Source organism: Panthera leo, chromosome A2 (assembly GCF_018350215.1).
Source record: "Panthera leo isolate Ple1 chromosome A2, P.leo_Ple1_pat1.1, whole genome shotgun sequence".
Classification (NCBI taxonomy): Eukaryota; Metazoa; Chordata; class Mammalia; order Carnivora; family Felidae; genus Panthera; species Panthera leo.
Window position 1 is genome coordinate 76,121,417 of NC_056680.1, and position 16,246 is coordinate 76,137,662.

Below are 16,246 nucleotides of genomic sequence, written 5' to 3' on the forward strand. Positions count from 1 at the left end.
CAGCGACTACCTGGCTGAACAGACAGGACAATCGGGTGACCCACTCGGAAATACCCTTAATTCCTAACTGACCAGTGGACTACTTACAACCAGGCACAGGTACCAAAAAAGGGAAAGTTCCATAAGTCAGCATACTTTGTCATCTTCCCCCTTTCAAAACACCCCCCACCCACTCCCTCCTTGCAGCCTCCCCCTTGCTGTCCTGCCCACCACTCCCTTGTGGTGTATTCCATAAACTTCTATTTCCTTTGGGCTGCCTTGGGTGAATCCTTTCAGTGCTCAGGCCGCAGGCTGAGCATGATTGTCACCTGACATTTGGGGGCCCCCCATCCAATCGGACAGACACCACACAAGTGTTAGTAGTTAGCCCTTAGGGCAGTTACTGGGAAGGGGCATGAGAGGGTTTCTGGGCTGCTGGTTATGGACCTAGATGGTGATTATACCGGTGTCCTTGCTTTGTGAAAATTCCAAGGGGTACATTATACTTTGTATCCTTTTGATACATATGTTGTAGAAACGTGAAAAGTTTGCTTAAAATAATCAACATTGCACAAAATAAGAATCACTTGGGTAAGAATTACAAGAATTAACTGAGGTTATTTATAACATTGTTTATTGCATTGGTAAGTCTTTCCTAAAAGACACTGCACATAAATAGAACTGGAGCTATAAAGAATACATCAAAATGAGGGGTGATAAAAGTAATGGCAAACTTAAAAGGTAGCATTTTTATAAGATGTAATAGTTTTGTTCAGAAAGGACACATCGGAGTAGTTTCAAAGGCAACTTTACATTTAATAAAAAATATGTGCAAATATTTCCAAATGTACACAATTTGATTTTTTTATTTGTTATAGACATTCACATACAACACTGGAATCTTATCCTATAGGTTAAAAAAAAAAAACATAACAAAAGACAACCTTAATTTCAAGTAAAATTTTCACTGACAACACAAATTTAAAAGTATGGTTACTATTCACAACATGCACAGAAAAGACAGCATCCCTAGAGTGTCCTTGGGAAACAAGTCAGATAGACTGTGGTCTTACAAGTGGGACCCAAGATTTTACAAAACTCTAGCCTTATTGTAAAATTTAAGTTTGGTATGTCCTTCAACTAATGAGCAAAAGGGCAGTGCATATTTCCTCAATTGAACAGAGACATTCATCCATTTTTTGCAAGACTGTTATATTCAATCTTATAAGATTTGTCACTTTTATAGGCAGGTATTGATGTGGAAATGAGATAATATTATAATCCTGTTTAGGGTATTCCCAAAAGAGACATCATTCTAAATCAGTGGAGGACAGTACAACCCATGAGCGTGAAAGAATATTGCAACATCCCAATCCATTGCAACTCACTTGAATTCCAATACACAGAAGCAGAACGTGTGGGAGTTAGGGGAGATGATGGGGCCACCTTTAGGTAACCAGTGTGGTGTGATCACTGAAAATAATTCTTCCTAAGTAGATAACTTGTTTCTGATTGTATTTAAGAAGAAAAACGGGGAGAAGACATACTGCCTTTGAAGAGCCAAACACATTTGAGAATTTCACACGTTTTGTGCCAGAGGTACAATGTAACTCTCAACCAGGCAAAACACCGTCTCAGTTGGGGACCTGACTATTTCTTTTCCCCTCAAATTTAAGTACAACTTCATTCATTCCAGTGTGAAATGTATGGTAATAGTCCTTGGGACTAAAGCCTATGTATTATATATAATACCTAGAAAATTGTTGGCACTCAGAAAAGATTAAAAATAAAAGACGCAAAATGTTCTGGTTTAAAATACGGATTTTTACGAACCTATGTATTTTCTGGATGTCTGGGTGGCTCAATCAGTTAAGTGTCCGACTCTTGGTTTCGGCTCAGGTCATGATCTCACGGTTTCGTGAGTTCAAGCCCCACATTGGGCTTTGTGCTGACAGAGCAGAGCCTGCTTGGGATTCTCTCTCTCCCTCTCTCTTTGCCCCTCCCTCACTGGCTCTCACACACTCTCTCTCCCTCTCTCTCAAAAATAAATATATAAACTTTTAAAAAAACTATATATTTTCTATGTATATAGTCCAAACAAGTTTTTTTTCTTTTGATATTGAGCTCATTTAGAATGTTCCATCTTTAAAAACTCATTTAAAATTTGTTTTATATTTATTTATTTTTGAGAGACAGAGTAATACAAAGTGAGACTGGGGGAGGGGCAGAGAGAGAGGGAGACACAGGATTGGAAACAAGCTCCAGGCTCTGAGCTGTCAGCACAGAGCCTGACGCGGGGCTCGAACCCACAGACTGTGAGATCAGACCTGAGCTGAAGTCGGACGCTCAACCGACTGAGCCACCCAGGCGCCCCTTTAAAAACTCATTTTAAACATAGATTTATAATCAGGCTGTTCACTTTTTATTTATTTATTTTTGTTTGTGTTTGGAAAAGTGGTCAGAATTCTGTTAAAGATCACTTGCTTTACATCTTGCTAAAATTTTAGAGAAAAATATCAACTCAGTCTTATAAATGTATCAAAATTAGGTTTTTTTTGTTCAAAATAACACAATTTTTGCATTAGATTTTAAGTAGAACATACCTCTATAGACCTGTACACAGTGATCATTTCTATAAACTCAGGTAAATTAAAGCTGCATGTTTAAGCTAGAGATAATCTGTCATACATTGTATTTGATCTTAACTGTGATCCATGATTATTATCATATCAAATATGATTTCTACAAGCCACAATAATCTCATTGCTTCACTTCTCTGAATCAGTGTTTCTAAAAATAGATCAGCCTGTTTCTGAAACTTTTATTATTATTTTTTTTAATGTTTATTTATTCTTGAGACAAAGACAGAGCGTGAGCGGGGGAGAGGCAGAGAGCGAGGGAGACACAGAATCCGAAGCAGGCTCCAGGCTCTGAGCTGTCAGCACAGAGCCCGACACAGGGCTCAAACCCACGAACTGTGAGATCATGACCTGAGCCGAAGTCAGATGCTTAGCCGACTGAGCTACCCAGGTACCCCTAAAATAGATCAGCCTGTTTCTGAACCTTTTAAGTGACCCTTTTTTTAAAAATCTGGTCACATATAATAACACTGATTATTGAGTACTAAATTTGCGTTTTAAAAACTTTGTTGATGTATTCACTAAAAGTGGTTTTTGAAGACCTTTATTGACGAATGCATTAATGATTAAACTTCTTCATTTATTCAGTGCCACCATACACTGTGATCGATGCAGCTCATGGGAATCGAGGTCAGTCAGAAATTGATTTTTTCTTAGGATAATCCTTCCCGACTCACCTGCCCACAGAGACTGTTGGGGCACACTTACCCCGACTAAACAGGGGTACACCAGTCCCCACTAGAGCACTGTTAGCAAATCTGATATGAAGGAACAGCAGCGTAACATCAGCAGATCCTGGACATTGCTAAATCACCTGGATAATCTTCACCGTTTTGCGCATTGTAGAGGTAAGCTATTTACTTTATAAATCAAGCCTTAAAAATAAATCTTAGTCGTTCTCTTTCATTGGCTAAGAAGTTAAAAAAAAAATAGACTTTTTAAAAAAAATCGAATGGAAAGAGAATGAGTGTCTCAAGTCCAAAGAAATAGTCCATGCAGAAAATGTTTGCATAGAATTACGTTGGTGGGTAAATTCTGCCTTGCAGTCCCGGCTTATAGCAACCTCCTGAGCCCACTTTCAGGAAGCAAGGCTACGCATAGCCTGTGGAAACAAAGGGGAAATGAAACGTTCATACAAATGAATTCTCCTTTGGTCTACATTATCTCTGTGTTTTACAAACAGGATTTCATAGTTTGGGTTACTCACATCTACTCATCCTAAGTGTCCATGGGGTAAAAACTTAATTTTGTACCTCATTACTCTCCACTTGGATTTCTTTAGAAACAGTAAGTACTGTTTATTGAGCACTTACTATGTACAAGAGACTAGTATTCCTTTGCATGCATCCTTTAATTTGTACAACTCTGTTATACTGTTTCTATTTCACATGAAGGAACTAAAATGAAGACTCGGCAAGTAATTTTCCCTGGGCTACACAGCCGGTGAGTAGCAGATTTGGGACTAGCACACAAATCTGTCTCGTTCTAAAGCTCATACTTTTAAAACCACTCCACTGTACTCCTTTGCTAGCTACAGGTACCCTACCTGAATCCATTACCTGAATAAAGATGCCGTTAGTTTATAGGGCAATCCAAAAAAACTTCTGTAATGTGGCAACTTCCTAACTTCCAATTTTGATGAGTGTTTACTCCACTAAGTCAGCCTTATAACCATAATCACAAACTGCTAAAGCCGGAAGTACTTCTAAGCTCAAGAATGACATCCCCAGGCACCTGGGTGGCTCAGTCAGTTAAGCATCTGACTTGATTTCAGCCAAGGTCTTGATCTCAGGGTCATGAGTTCAAGCCCCATGTTGGGCTAAGAATGACATTCTTAGACTCACTAAGCTGGTGGACTAAGGAGGTAGGACCTCTGATTTTCACCCTAGCAATGTATTTTCTCCACAAAAATCTCCGCCTGTCCTCCACACTACCTGATTTTACCATAGGGGTTCGAATGTTGAGAACAACATGTTTATCAAGATCTGGAATAAGGCAGAGAAGGCAAGCTGATCAGATTTGCATATGACGCCAGTAGGATGGAGAGATCGTATGCAGGTGAGGAGTTCAGAATTCGAAACTGTATCCACAAACTAGAACCAACAAGATGTAGTCTGGCAAAAATATGTGTAACCCTGCTTTAGGGTCAAAACTCAATTACATAAATATAAATGGGGAGTCTAGCTGGGCCATAGTTTGTGTAAAATGCCCAAGTTTGTTGTTGGCCCCTTGCTCAATAGTAGCCAAGATTTTGATGTGGCTGCAATGAAAATAAACACATTTTAAAGTCACAGTAATAGACATATCTTGACAAGATCAAGGTAGATTGTGGTTGCATAATCTCCATGCTGACCTGACTCCATCTGGGATCTTATGTCCCCTTTTTGACTAGAGAAGCATTGACAAATTTTGTGCCTGAGGAATAAAGGGAACTGGAGGAATCTAGCCTGAAGTAGAATCTGATGGAACATGAGAGCTACCGTCAAATATATAAGGGCTGTTCAGTGGGAGGGTTTGTGTTGCTACAGAAGGCAGATCTCAGTCCACTGGGTAGTTACTAAAGAAAGGCTGCATCTAGTTTTGTAAGCAAAACTAACACTTGGAGACATCCAACCATGTAACAAACTCCCTTGAAAAGCTACCAGTTGCCAGTATCTGGAAATGTTCACACAAAAGCTAAGTCAACATCCTTGGGGATGGACTAGGAGAGATCTCTGCACAGGGCTAGTATGTGGATGTCTTGATATTCCAAGACATCTTTCAACCTTAAAGTTTCTATGCTCTTCCTTTGTGGGCCCCATCTTACTTGATGGTGGAACCATAGCGTTCAGTCAGATACTACACTTCGGTCAAGGTTCTTAGGAAGAGTCTGATGTCCCAAGAGCATGAGAAATACATGGCATCAGTCTTGAATGGAGTGTCCTCTTTACCATTGTCAGTCAGATAAAGAAAGGGTCCTGTGCCTCACATACTTCTCTTGAAGCTTATGAAACTCCCTGGCCTCAGGTAGGAAAGGAAGAGGATGTATGGGGAGGCTTAGGTAGAAAACCAGGACCAGTGTGCTGGCTGCTTCTAGTCACTGATCATGCCTACATACCTGGGGCAAAGGGTCCCTAAGTACTTAATGCCCCCAAGGGATAATTCTTGTTTTCCACCATTTTCCCCTTTCTATGAAGCCATCCTTCTGGTATTTTTTCTTAATTATTTTCCCTGAATTGTTTTAATCAGACGTAGTCACTATTTGTGTTATTCTGTTGATTCAAGATTTAATCCAAATTATTTTCTTTGAAAGAAACTAATGACCATACCTCATCCTGGACATCAAGTTCTTCTTCAATCAGCTCTGCTTCCATTAATTCAAGAGGATCTTTACAGTCTTGGATGAGCGTAATCTTGACCAAGAGAACAGAGAATATTTATTGGAACGATAATGACATCAGCCCATCTGCCCACATGATACCCCACAGAAAATTATCTGAGGCTTTGCTGGTGTTTCTCATCTATGATCTACATACCACAAAATCCTTCACAGCTTTCTGTTCTTCTGCATTTCCCACCTTAGAATTTTTCCCCATACTATTTTTTCACATTCAAGTGTGAACTGGCACCGTTCTCCACTGTCTCACCTCCTTTTCAGCTCTCTTCTCCAACCTCTGAAGTGTGTACCTCTTAAGAGTCACCCTGTCTGCCTAAATGACTCAGGACTCAGTCGTGTTTTTCTTTCAATGGCTGAGCTGAGAGCACTTAGTACACCCTCGAGTATACAGCGAATGCCCAGCGGAGGGCTTGTGACTGATGACAATGAACAGTCCCCCGCTGAACTGGATGGAGATTTTACTGGAGGTGGAAGACCAGAGTGTATGGACCCAGTTGGTTTTGGGGGAAAGTTCTGCTTTTTAGCAGTAACGTGCAATTTAACCTTCCACACAGAGGAAACCAATAGCAATTTGGGCTTTGTTTTATGTGTGAAGAAGGCTATTTCTAAAGCAACTCCAAACGCGTACCCAGGCAAGAGTGATGTTTCAAAGTGCTTTTCAGCTACTTTCCACCTCAGACATAAATAACCCAATTCTCTTTGCTCGTGCAGAAATGCATCAGGGACTTGTTGTCCTCTGTTGCGGATGGTCATGACATAATGGGAAAGTTAGAGGCTGGGTGTAACCACAAGTTGAGGCTATCCTGGGATAATCCCTGTGATGGTCAAATAAAGGGACAGGGAGAGGGTCATATCACTGCATCCGCAATCTCCATAATATGCAAGTTACACTTCCTGAAGGAAAGGAAAGTACCACAGGCAAGAATTTATCATCATTTGCTAGACATCTACCACATATGGGACTTTGTGCTAGACACTGAAGTCACATAGAAGTAGAAGGTTCCTGGTATAATGGGTCACCAGTAGCGCTCATCCTCCTATCCAGTGACCTGGTAGATGTATGATAGAAGCACTCATTTATATGCAGTCTAACATTTGTTCAGGGTCAAAAAATCCATCTCAGCCACTCTCAGTGCCTCCCTGATGGCAGACAAGATGGAGTCTACCCCTGGGAGGGGCATGCTTGGTTAGTGGTTTCTGTGATACTCCTGGCCTGAGAGCTTGAATCAGAAGTAGGGTATAAACAAATAACAAAATAACCATTTTCAGGTTGAGAAAGAATTTGACACCTCAGGTCTAGATACTTTTAAGTGAGGTGCTTTTTTTGTTTTGTTTTGTTTGTTTGTTTTTTAGATGTTTTGGATGATCCTGCTTTGGTTTTGTTACCTGTGAGTTAGAGGATTTTAAGTTAGAAAGTAGAGGAAAGTTTATGAGTTTTCTAAGATGAGCATCTTGCATGTAGCTTGCTTTCCTTTTCTTCTTTTTTTTTTTTTTTTTGAGATTTGTGATTTTACTACCTTTTTTTTTTTTTTTTTTTTTTTTGTATGTAAGATCCATACCTTGGTATTTAGTGCTAATATCCACCCCCCACCCCCCAGCATTAAGAGGCCTCTCCACTAACAAGAGCTAAAAAAAATAATGCACTATTGTTTTCTAAGCTAGTTTTACTTCAAACATTAACTTCCAATATACAATAAAAACTTGCTCATCTGAATTTTAGAAAAGAAGGAAGCAATTAAAAATATAGTACATTGTGTCATTGGAATAATTACTATTGTTGCTATTTTATAAGTGTTTGTTTTAATTTTTCAAATTCACTGTCAGAGGGTCCATAAGAGAAGAGGTTCTTGGGCCAGGCCCAGTGACTCAGCCTAGTGACCCAGCCTGGAATGCTTGGCTGTCCGGGGTATGTGTCAGGATAGTTGACAAAATAAGGAAGCTCATGGGAAACCAGGGTCTATTCTATTTTCTGGGAAATTATTAACTCTGGGCTGACTCATGACTTTTCTTTTTTTCTTTTTCAAAGATCACTTATGACCTAAAGGATTCTATTTAAAGACATTTATCACTGAGGTTTTCCAGATGGCTGAAAATTTAAATTATATATACAATTGTGCATTTGTATACCCATATCACAGAAAATCCAAGATTCGCCACCTATATTCTAAAAAGACATTATTACAGTGAATGCCTACTTTTATTAGTAAGCTCACACGTTGTAAAATAAGTATGCACCAGGTACTACCAGGTGCTTTCCTATAAACTATCTTATTTAGTCATCCTATTAACCCCGTGAGGTAAATGTTTTTACTCCCATTTTACTGATGAAAAAACTGAGACCCTGAGAAATCAGGCAGATGGCCCCAAATCCTACTAGACTGTGATTCAAGTGTCGATTTGTGAAAATCTTTTGCTCTTTACAGAAATCCTCATAGTTTAGGAAAGATACTTATGTAGAAAGCTTAAATGTTTACCGTTTCTAAAATGGAATCTTGAACCTCTTGGGATTTAACCTGGTTCTGTAGATGGAGGACAGCATCATGGACCGTCAAAAAGAATATGTCCTTTCTAATGTTATCATTAAAGAAACCACATTTCTCCAGTTTTTCTATCATATGATCTTCAAAAGAAAGAGATGACGTTCAGTCTCTAGCAAAACAACACATGTTCGTAACATCAACCAATACTAAATTTTGTCAGCCGCTCCTTTTCATTTTGTTCCCCTCATTTTCAAAATGTGACCCTGCTCTAAACTGACTGAGTTTCTTTTCCAGAAGCACAGGGAATGGTTATGCCATAACTGGTTGTGGGAGACAGCCTCGACTCACAAGCACGTGGTTTTGCCAGGGTACCCGTCCTCAGGCTGCCATGATGAGCCTGGCTGTTAATGACTCACAGCTGTGCCATTCTCTGAAGAACTTTCCTTGGTCACTGGTTTACACCCCAACCTTGGGTGGCCTACAGCCTTTTACTGACTGATATGAGGGTAAAAATGCTGGCCCCCTTACCTCAAGGAAGGGTAAACTTCTGATGCTTTTCCTGCTTTGTGTTCCTTTCAAACTCAGGCTAAGGTAGACTTCTAAAACAATGCCTTTGTCTAGCCTCTTTCCCTGCCCTATGCTGCCTCCAGCAGTCCTGCATGAATTTCTCATGTATACTCTCAATAAGTCACTTGCCCAAGAATCTTTATCTCAGGGCCTATTTCTAGAGAACTCAGTCTGAGCACTAGCATTTTCCTATACACATACACTCGTACATAGAGAGACACAGACTCAGACCCTAGAGGAGCCTCTGCTTCTAAAGAACCTAAGTCATCCCCATGGTAAATTCTCTCCATTGGCCCTGTACTGTTATCAGGACATACATTTCCACGGATTACCAGCTCTACTGCACAGATTGGAAGTAATATTTTTCCAGATTTCAAAAAGGCCCTCCGAGTAATTGCATAATGGGTAGAGTTTTTGTTTGTGGCACTGAAAAATTTTGGAAATTGATAGCTGTAATGGCTGTGCAACACTGTGACTGTACTTAGTGCCACTGACTTAATTGTCCACATGAGCATGACCAAAATGGCAAATTTTATGCTATACATCTTTTACCACAATAAAAAATAGTTTGAAAAAAAGGCTCTTTGGACATCATGTACCCATACTCCCAAGGTAGAAGAAAGGGCTCAGCAGAAAGTCTTATAGGTAGATATGTTTGTGCATGCATTTACCTTGAAGCGATGCAAAGTACACATTTACATCAATTCTTTGAAATTCTTTGACAATCTAAAAATTTAAAAAAGAATTTGTAACAATGAGTGACTTCATCTGCCCATAATTCAGTAGCATTCAATTACTCGTTCAGGAGAAACTTGAACACTTTCATGGTTAATCAGGACTTTAAGAAAAGTTGATTACTGGAGGAAAGTTCATTATTAGAAAACCACAGAAGTTTTCAACCTACAGTGATGGTATGATTAGGGATGAAAAGACCATCTCAAGAGGTGGTAAATCCAGTGCACATCAGCACAGGGCTCAACAGCACAGAGGCGATTAAAGAATGTTTGCAGAAGAAAGGAAAGAGGGGCATACAGGAAGCTTCCTAACATAGTCCCTGCTGATTAGAGACAAGAGCATACATTTGTATCTTGCAATGGAAGATACAGGCGTATGGATATGTGGCCATTGGATTCCAAATGTAAAACTGACCTAAAAATGTCTCTGTATTTTGACTGTATCAATGTGAATATCCTAATTGTGATTTCTGTTCTATGGCATTGCAAGATGTTCCCACGGGGAGAAACTGGATAAGGGTTTCATAGGATCTCTCTGCATTATTTCTTAAAACTCCATGTGAATCCACAATTATCTCAAAATAAAAAATTTAATTAAAAAACTCAAGATACAGGCAAAGGCAATATTGGGAAATAAGAACAAAGCTGGAGGTATCATAATCCAGGATTTTGAGATATGCTACGAATCTCTAGTAATCAAAACAGTATGGTACAGGCACAAAAATAGGCATATAGATGAATGCCTATTTCATTCATATAGAAGAAATTTGTATATGTATTCATATAGAAGAATACAAGATAGAGCCCAGAAATAACCCCACACTTAAATGGTCATTTTTTTTAATGTTTGTTTATTTTTGAGAGAGAGAGAGAGAGAGAGAGAGACAGAGTGCAAGTGGGGGAGGGGCAGAGAGAAGAGGGAGACACAGAATCTGAAACAGGCTCCAGGCTCTGAGCTGTCAGCACAGAGCCCGACGCGGGGCTCGAACCCACAGACCGCGAGATCATGACCTGAGCTGAAGTCGGACGCTTAACCAACTCAACCACCCAGGTTACCCACACACTTATGTGGTCAGTTAACCTATGGCAAAAGAGGCAAGAATATACAATGGGGAAAAGACAGTCTCTTCAACAAATGTTGTTGGGAAAACTGGACAGCTACATGCAAAAGAATGAAACTGGATCCTACCTTACACCATACACACAGAAAAACTCAAAACCCAGCAACCTACTCAACAGGAGAAGATATTCATAAATAATACACCCAATAAAGGGTTAATATCCAAAATAGAGAAAGAACTTATACAACTCAATACCCAAAACCTCAAATAATCTGATTAAAAATGGGCAGAGGACCGGAATAGATGTTTTTCCAAAGAAGACCTACAAATAGCCAACAGACACATGAAAAGATGCTCAACATCACTCATCATGGGAAATGCAAATCAAAACCACAATGAGATATCACCTTCCACCTGTCAGAATGGTTAATATCAAAAAGACAAAAATTAACAAGCATTGAAAAAACTGTGGAGGAAAAGGAACCCTTGTGTACTGTTGACGGTGATATAAATTGGTGCAGGCAGCTACTGTGAAAAACAGTATAGAGGTTCCTAAAAAAATGAAAAATAGAAATAACAAATGATCTGATAATTCCACTACTGGGTATTTACCCAAAGAAAATGAAAACACTTGTTCAAAAAGATATACGCACCCCTCTGTTTATTGAACATTATTTACAATAGCCAAGATATGGAAGCAACCCAAGGGTCCATCAATAGATGAATGGGTAAAGAAGCGGTGTACACACACACACACACACACACACACACACACACACTAGAATATTACTCAGCCATAAAAAAAAAATGAGATCTTGCCATTTGCAACAACATAGATGGACAAAGAGCCACGTGAAAAGATGCTCAACATCACTCATAATGCTAAGTGAAATAAGTCAGAGAAAGACAAATACCATACGATTTCACTCATACGTGGAATTTAAGAAACAAAGCAAATGAGCCAAGAAACAAAAAAACCCCAGAGTCTTAAATGCAGAGAACAAACTGGTGGGTTGCCAGAGGGGAGAAGGGTGAATAAAGGAAATTAAGAGTACCCTTATTGTGGTGAGCACTAAATAATGTATAGAATTTGTTGAATCATTATATTATTCATCTGAAACTAATGTTATACTGTATGTTAATTATATTTCAGTAAAAATGTAAAAATTAAAAACAAAAAATCAAGACATGAGAACTATGGGCAATAATAAAAAAGAACTTCACATTTTAAGGGAAAAAAAATCAAGACCTCTGTTTGGAGATATAAATAAATAGGTGTGGGTGTGGGAAATATCCTGGTATTAGATAAGTTAGTACTCTCCCCAAAAGTAATTCATTAAACCCTTTGCCCAATACAATCTACAATGGATCTGAACCAAAGACGAGAGTAAAGTGCACAGTAAAGAATAAGATTTATGTTTTCATTTATGTTCTCAAATGAGCATTATAATAGCCACGTTTTCTAAAAGAACTGGAATAGAACCTGTCAGTGTGTGTGTGTGTGTGTGTGTGTGTGTGTGTGTGTGTGTGTGTGTTTAGAGAGAGCACAAGCAAGGAAGAGGGACAGTGGGGACAGAAAGAGAATCCCAAGTAGGCTCCACACTCAGCATGGAGCCCAATGTGGAGCTTGATCCCACGACCCTGGGAATCACAACCTGAGCCAAAATCAAGAGTCAGATGCTCAACTGAGCCACCAGGCGCCCTGCAACTGTCAGCATATTCTTGAACTCTTCTGTCAAGTATAATCACTTTTTCTGCCTAACCTGCCTACTATCCACCCTGTGGAATCATTTCCTGCCCTTGCAGAGGTAGCCAGGAAGCCCTAACTAGGCTAAACCTCAGTAAGGGTTTCATTTCCAAAGTTTTTAAATAGACTTTAAACATTTTTAAATTTTAATTCCAGTGTAGTTAACATATCAGTTCCAGGTGTACAAAATAGGGATTCAGCAGTTCCATATATGCCTCAGTGCTCATCAAGAGAAGTGTACTCTTAATCCCCTTCACCTATTGGGGTCATTTCCATGTTATTACATCTGATTGTCAGTACCTTGACCCTGCTTTTGTCTCCGACCCTCTTACTACAACCTGCAGCTTCACCTAAACTTGACACTTGCAGTCAAGTTGACCCTAATTAGTCTGTTTTGGAGCACTTCACATGGTTGTCTTTATTTTATTTTTTTAATGTTTATTTATTTTTGAGAGAGAGAGACAGACAGACAGAGTGTGAGCGGGGGAAGGGCAGAGAGAGAGGGAGACATGGAATCAGAGGCAGGCTCTAGGCTCTGAGCTGTCAGCACAGAGGCCGACGCGGGGCTCAAACTCATGAACTGTGAGATCATGACCTGAGCTGAAGTTGGTCCCATGACCCAGGAGCCCCCATTTTTTCTTCTTTTAAATATTCCATTTTCTATACTCAAAAAAATAAAACCTAATAAATATTAATATTTGCTGAGATACTTCTAAACATTCTTTCTTTATATATACATAGCATATATATATTATATATTAGCTTTTTTATTAGCTACATATATAATATGTCCATATATATAAACCTATTTAATCTTCATAACAACCCCATGAAGTAGGTACCATCATTACTCCCATATTGCAGATTAAGAAATTGAGGTACAGACAGATTAAGCAACCTGTCCATGGACACACTGTGAGTAAGTGGGAGAGCCGGGATTCAACCACATGTCTGGCCTCACAGTCTATGCTTTAAAATACTACACTGTGTTGCAAAAGCATTCCTTTAGAAAAATTACAGATCCGACAATCACCCTTTTGCAAGACCAGGTACCCTGTATCATGGTACTATGGCCAAAGCTCCAAATCTGTCATTCAAAGCACCCAAACCTTACCATTCGCAATGATCTCACTCCAACAACATCCAAGAAAGACACAGCTCCACAATCAAGCACGAGGCTGTGGATTGGCACTTTGGGAACATTCACTTTGACCGGAAGCTCAGAGTTCCAATCCACTTGAATCTCTATTTCCTTGGTTGGGATATCAAGGTCTTCTGGGTCTTCAACATCTTCATCAGGCTCAAAAGCATCATTTGATGAACCAGCATCCCTTATAATGCCATTCTAAACAAAGAAAACACTGCCAACTTAGTTGCCAATGACAGGGACACCTTGCAATAATGCATCTCAAATTACTTAAAAGTCCTATACACTTTTCCTTGGCGAGCAAAACATCAAAGGGATGAACTCTTAAGGAATGAGATTTACCTCAGTCCAAACTGTGATGTTCCCTAAGAAGAAAAATGGAAGAGCAGAGGAGCCAGGAAACTCTTGATTTCTGGAAGATTGTGGAACTTGGCCAAGAGATACATAGGCAGGAGAGTCTGAATAAAAGGTAATAGATCTAAAAGTTTATGAACTTAGCTGCCTTCTGTTGTGAGCATTTTTCTGGCATTGAATTAGCATTTATTTTGTTCCCTTCAGTAAAAATAAGGTTTATTTCTCTATGGGAAAAAGTATCACACTCTGTGTTTCCAGAGAGTTCTGCTGATTTTTTAATTCTCTCCCATTCCCTCTTGTCTACAAGAATAACTGTCGTCCAACATACATTGTCAACTGCCTGAACACATCTGGGTACCAAAGCGAATAAATCTAACTTTCAACTGTCTAACTGCTTTCATTTTCACATGAGAAGGAAAGGGATTTAACAAGAAAAAGAAAGATGTCGCCTCACCTTTGTTGCCCTTAATTGTCCTTTTTTGATGAGTTTCTGTATTGTCCTCAGTGCTTTCAGTCTCTTATTATACACTCTAATGGCATCAAATCCAACCTTTGGAAAGAAATGTCAAGTTACTTAAAACATCTGGTTCCTAATGCTCATTAACGGTAATTGTTATCTGGAAAGGCGATTTCCCAAGTGGTATTATTCCTTGAGACATCCTGCCAAAAAAGAAATTCTGAGGTCTAGTGGAGGTCTCCAGTATCACCCCTACCCCACCTAGCCAGAGACTCAGGAAGACAGTCTCATATTAAAGGCTCTAAAAGAGTAAAATACAAACAAACAAACAAACAAACAAAGCAAAAAAAAAAAAAAAAAACAAAAAAACACCACACAGAATAACCTCTTTAGCTTTAAGTCTGTGTTAACAAATTTCCTTGACATCACAGAGCCCTTTTGCTATTGCAAAATCTATGACCATTCCCTTGAACCAGTTTGCTCTGGAACTCACTTAAGAAAAACACTGATATAGGGGCAAACCTCAGCTTCAAAGCTTGGCATGCCATTCTAGGCCAGAATTTCTGGCTTACATATTCCACTTACACTTTCTACTCTTTACTCCAACTGGGCAAACACCCTCCCTGCCCAAATACACGTCCTTACCTCTGACTCTCAGCTCACATAGTTTCCAAACACCTGACATAATCTTATGTGATTAGCCCAACTCACATGGTTTTCTCCCTTCTCTGAACTCTTCACATTTACTGTCTAAACTACTGTTTTGGTCTTCCATAGTTATTGCTACCTGGATTTTAACGTATGGTATTTCTGGGTCCTTACCTGTTGCCAAACAGATTGTAAGTTACTTGGATGTTATAATCCTTAAAGCCCCATACAAACGGAATAGGGTGTAGGGTCTTGTCCAGTTTGAGGCAATAAATACCCGTAGAATGAATGAAGTCTCAAAGGAGGTTATAAACCAAATTTCTAGGGATAAAATACTCACTGTGGACTTGATACATTTTTTAAAACCATCAACGTTGCCGTAAAAAATGGGACTGGAAAATCTAAGAATCTTCACTCCTTCAGGTTCTTCAATCTGGCATTAAGAAAACAAAATGTGTGAAGTTAAATAATTTCAGCCTTCAAATATTTAATTAAATTTCTGGCTTTTCGGCTAGGAGCCAAGTTACAATTACTCTGAGGGGCTGGACGACAGCACTCACTTCTCCCTGAACAGGGTCTGTCTCCACTTAGGAGGCAATAGGTTATTCAAACTACTGGAACTTTACAGTCCCATAGAAGATCAAGTTAGGAAGGGCCTTCGTAAGCAATTATTCAACACTCTGATTTCCAGATGGAGAAACTGAGGCTGAGAATGAGGACGTGATTTGCCTCCGGTTCATACCACGGAACCCCAATTTGTTCTTTGGCTAAAATTCTTTAAAAAAAAAAAAAAAAAAGGAGTGTTGGAGCACCAAGGTGGCTCAGTGGGTTAAGCATCCAACTCTTGATTTCGGCTTAGGTCATGATCTCATTGTTTGTGAGTTCCAGCCCTGCATCAGGCTCTGTGCCAGGGAGCCTGCTTGGGACTCTCTCTCTCTCTTTCCCTCTCTTTTTGCCCCTCCCCCTCTTGCTCTCTCTCTCTCAAAATAAATATATAAACTTAGAAAAAAAGAAGGAACAAGAAAAAAGGTAGTAAACTGAGGGGATGTGCAAGAAT

At 39.4% G+C, this 16,246-nt stretch overlaps 1 protein-coding gene across 1 annotated transcript in view; it reads right to left on the bottom strand.

Moving 5' to 3' along the window:
- Window positions 1–3,532: 3,532 nt before the first annotated feature.
- Window positions 3,533–16,246, bottom strand: part of SLC26A4 (solute carrier family 26 member 4) — a 50,101-nt gene continuing 37,387 nt past the window's right edge. Inside the window, exons 14-20 of the mRNA XM_042927570.1 lie at window positions 15,530–15,622; window positions 14,539–14,634; window positions 13,698–13,928; window positions 9,713–9,767; window positions 8,469–8,614; window positions 5,927–6,010; window positions 3,533–3,720 (exon numbers count right to left, since the gene is read on the bottom strand). Coding sequence (XP_042783504.1) covers window positions 3,697–3,720; window positions 5,927–6,010; window positions 8,469–8,614; window positions 9,713–9,767; window positions 13,698–13,928; window positions 14,539–14,634; window positions 15,530–15,622 — 729 coding nt within the window. The 3' untranslated portion in view covers window positions 3,533–3,696. The remainder of the gene's footprint in view (window positions 3,721–5,926; window positions 6,011–8,468; window positions 8,615–9,712; window positions 9,768–13,697; window positions 13,929–14,538; window positions 14,635–15,529; window positions 15,623–16,246) is intronic.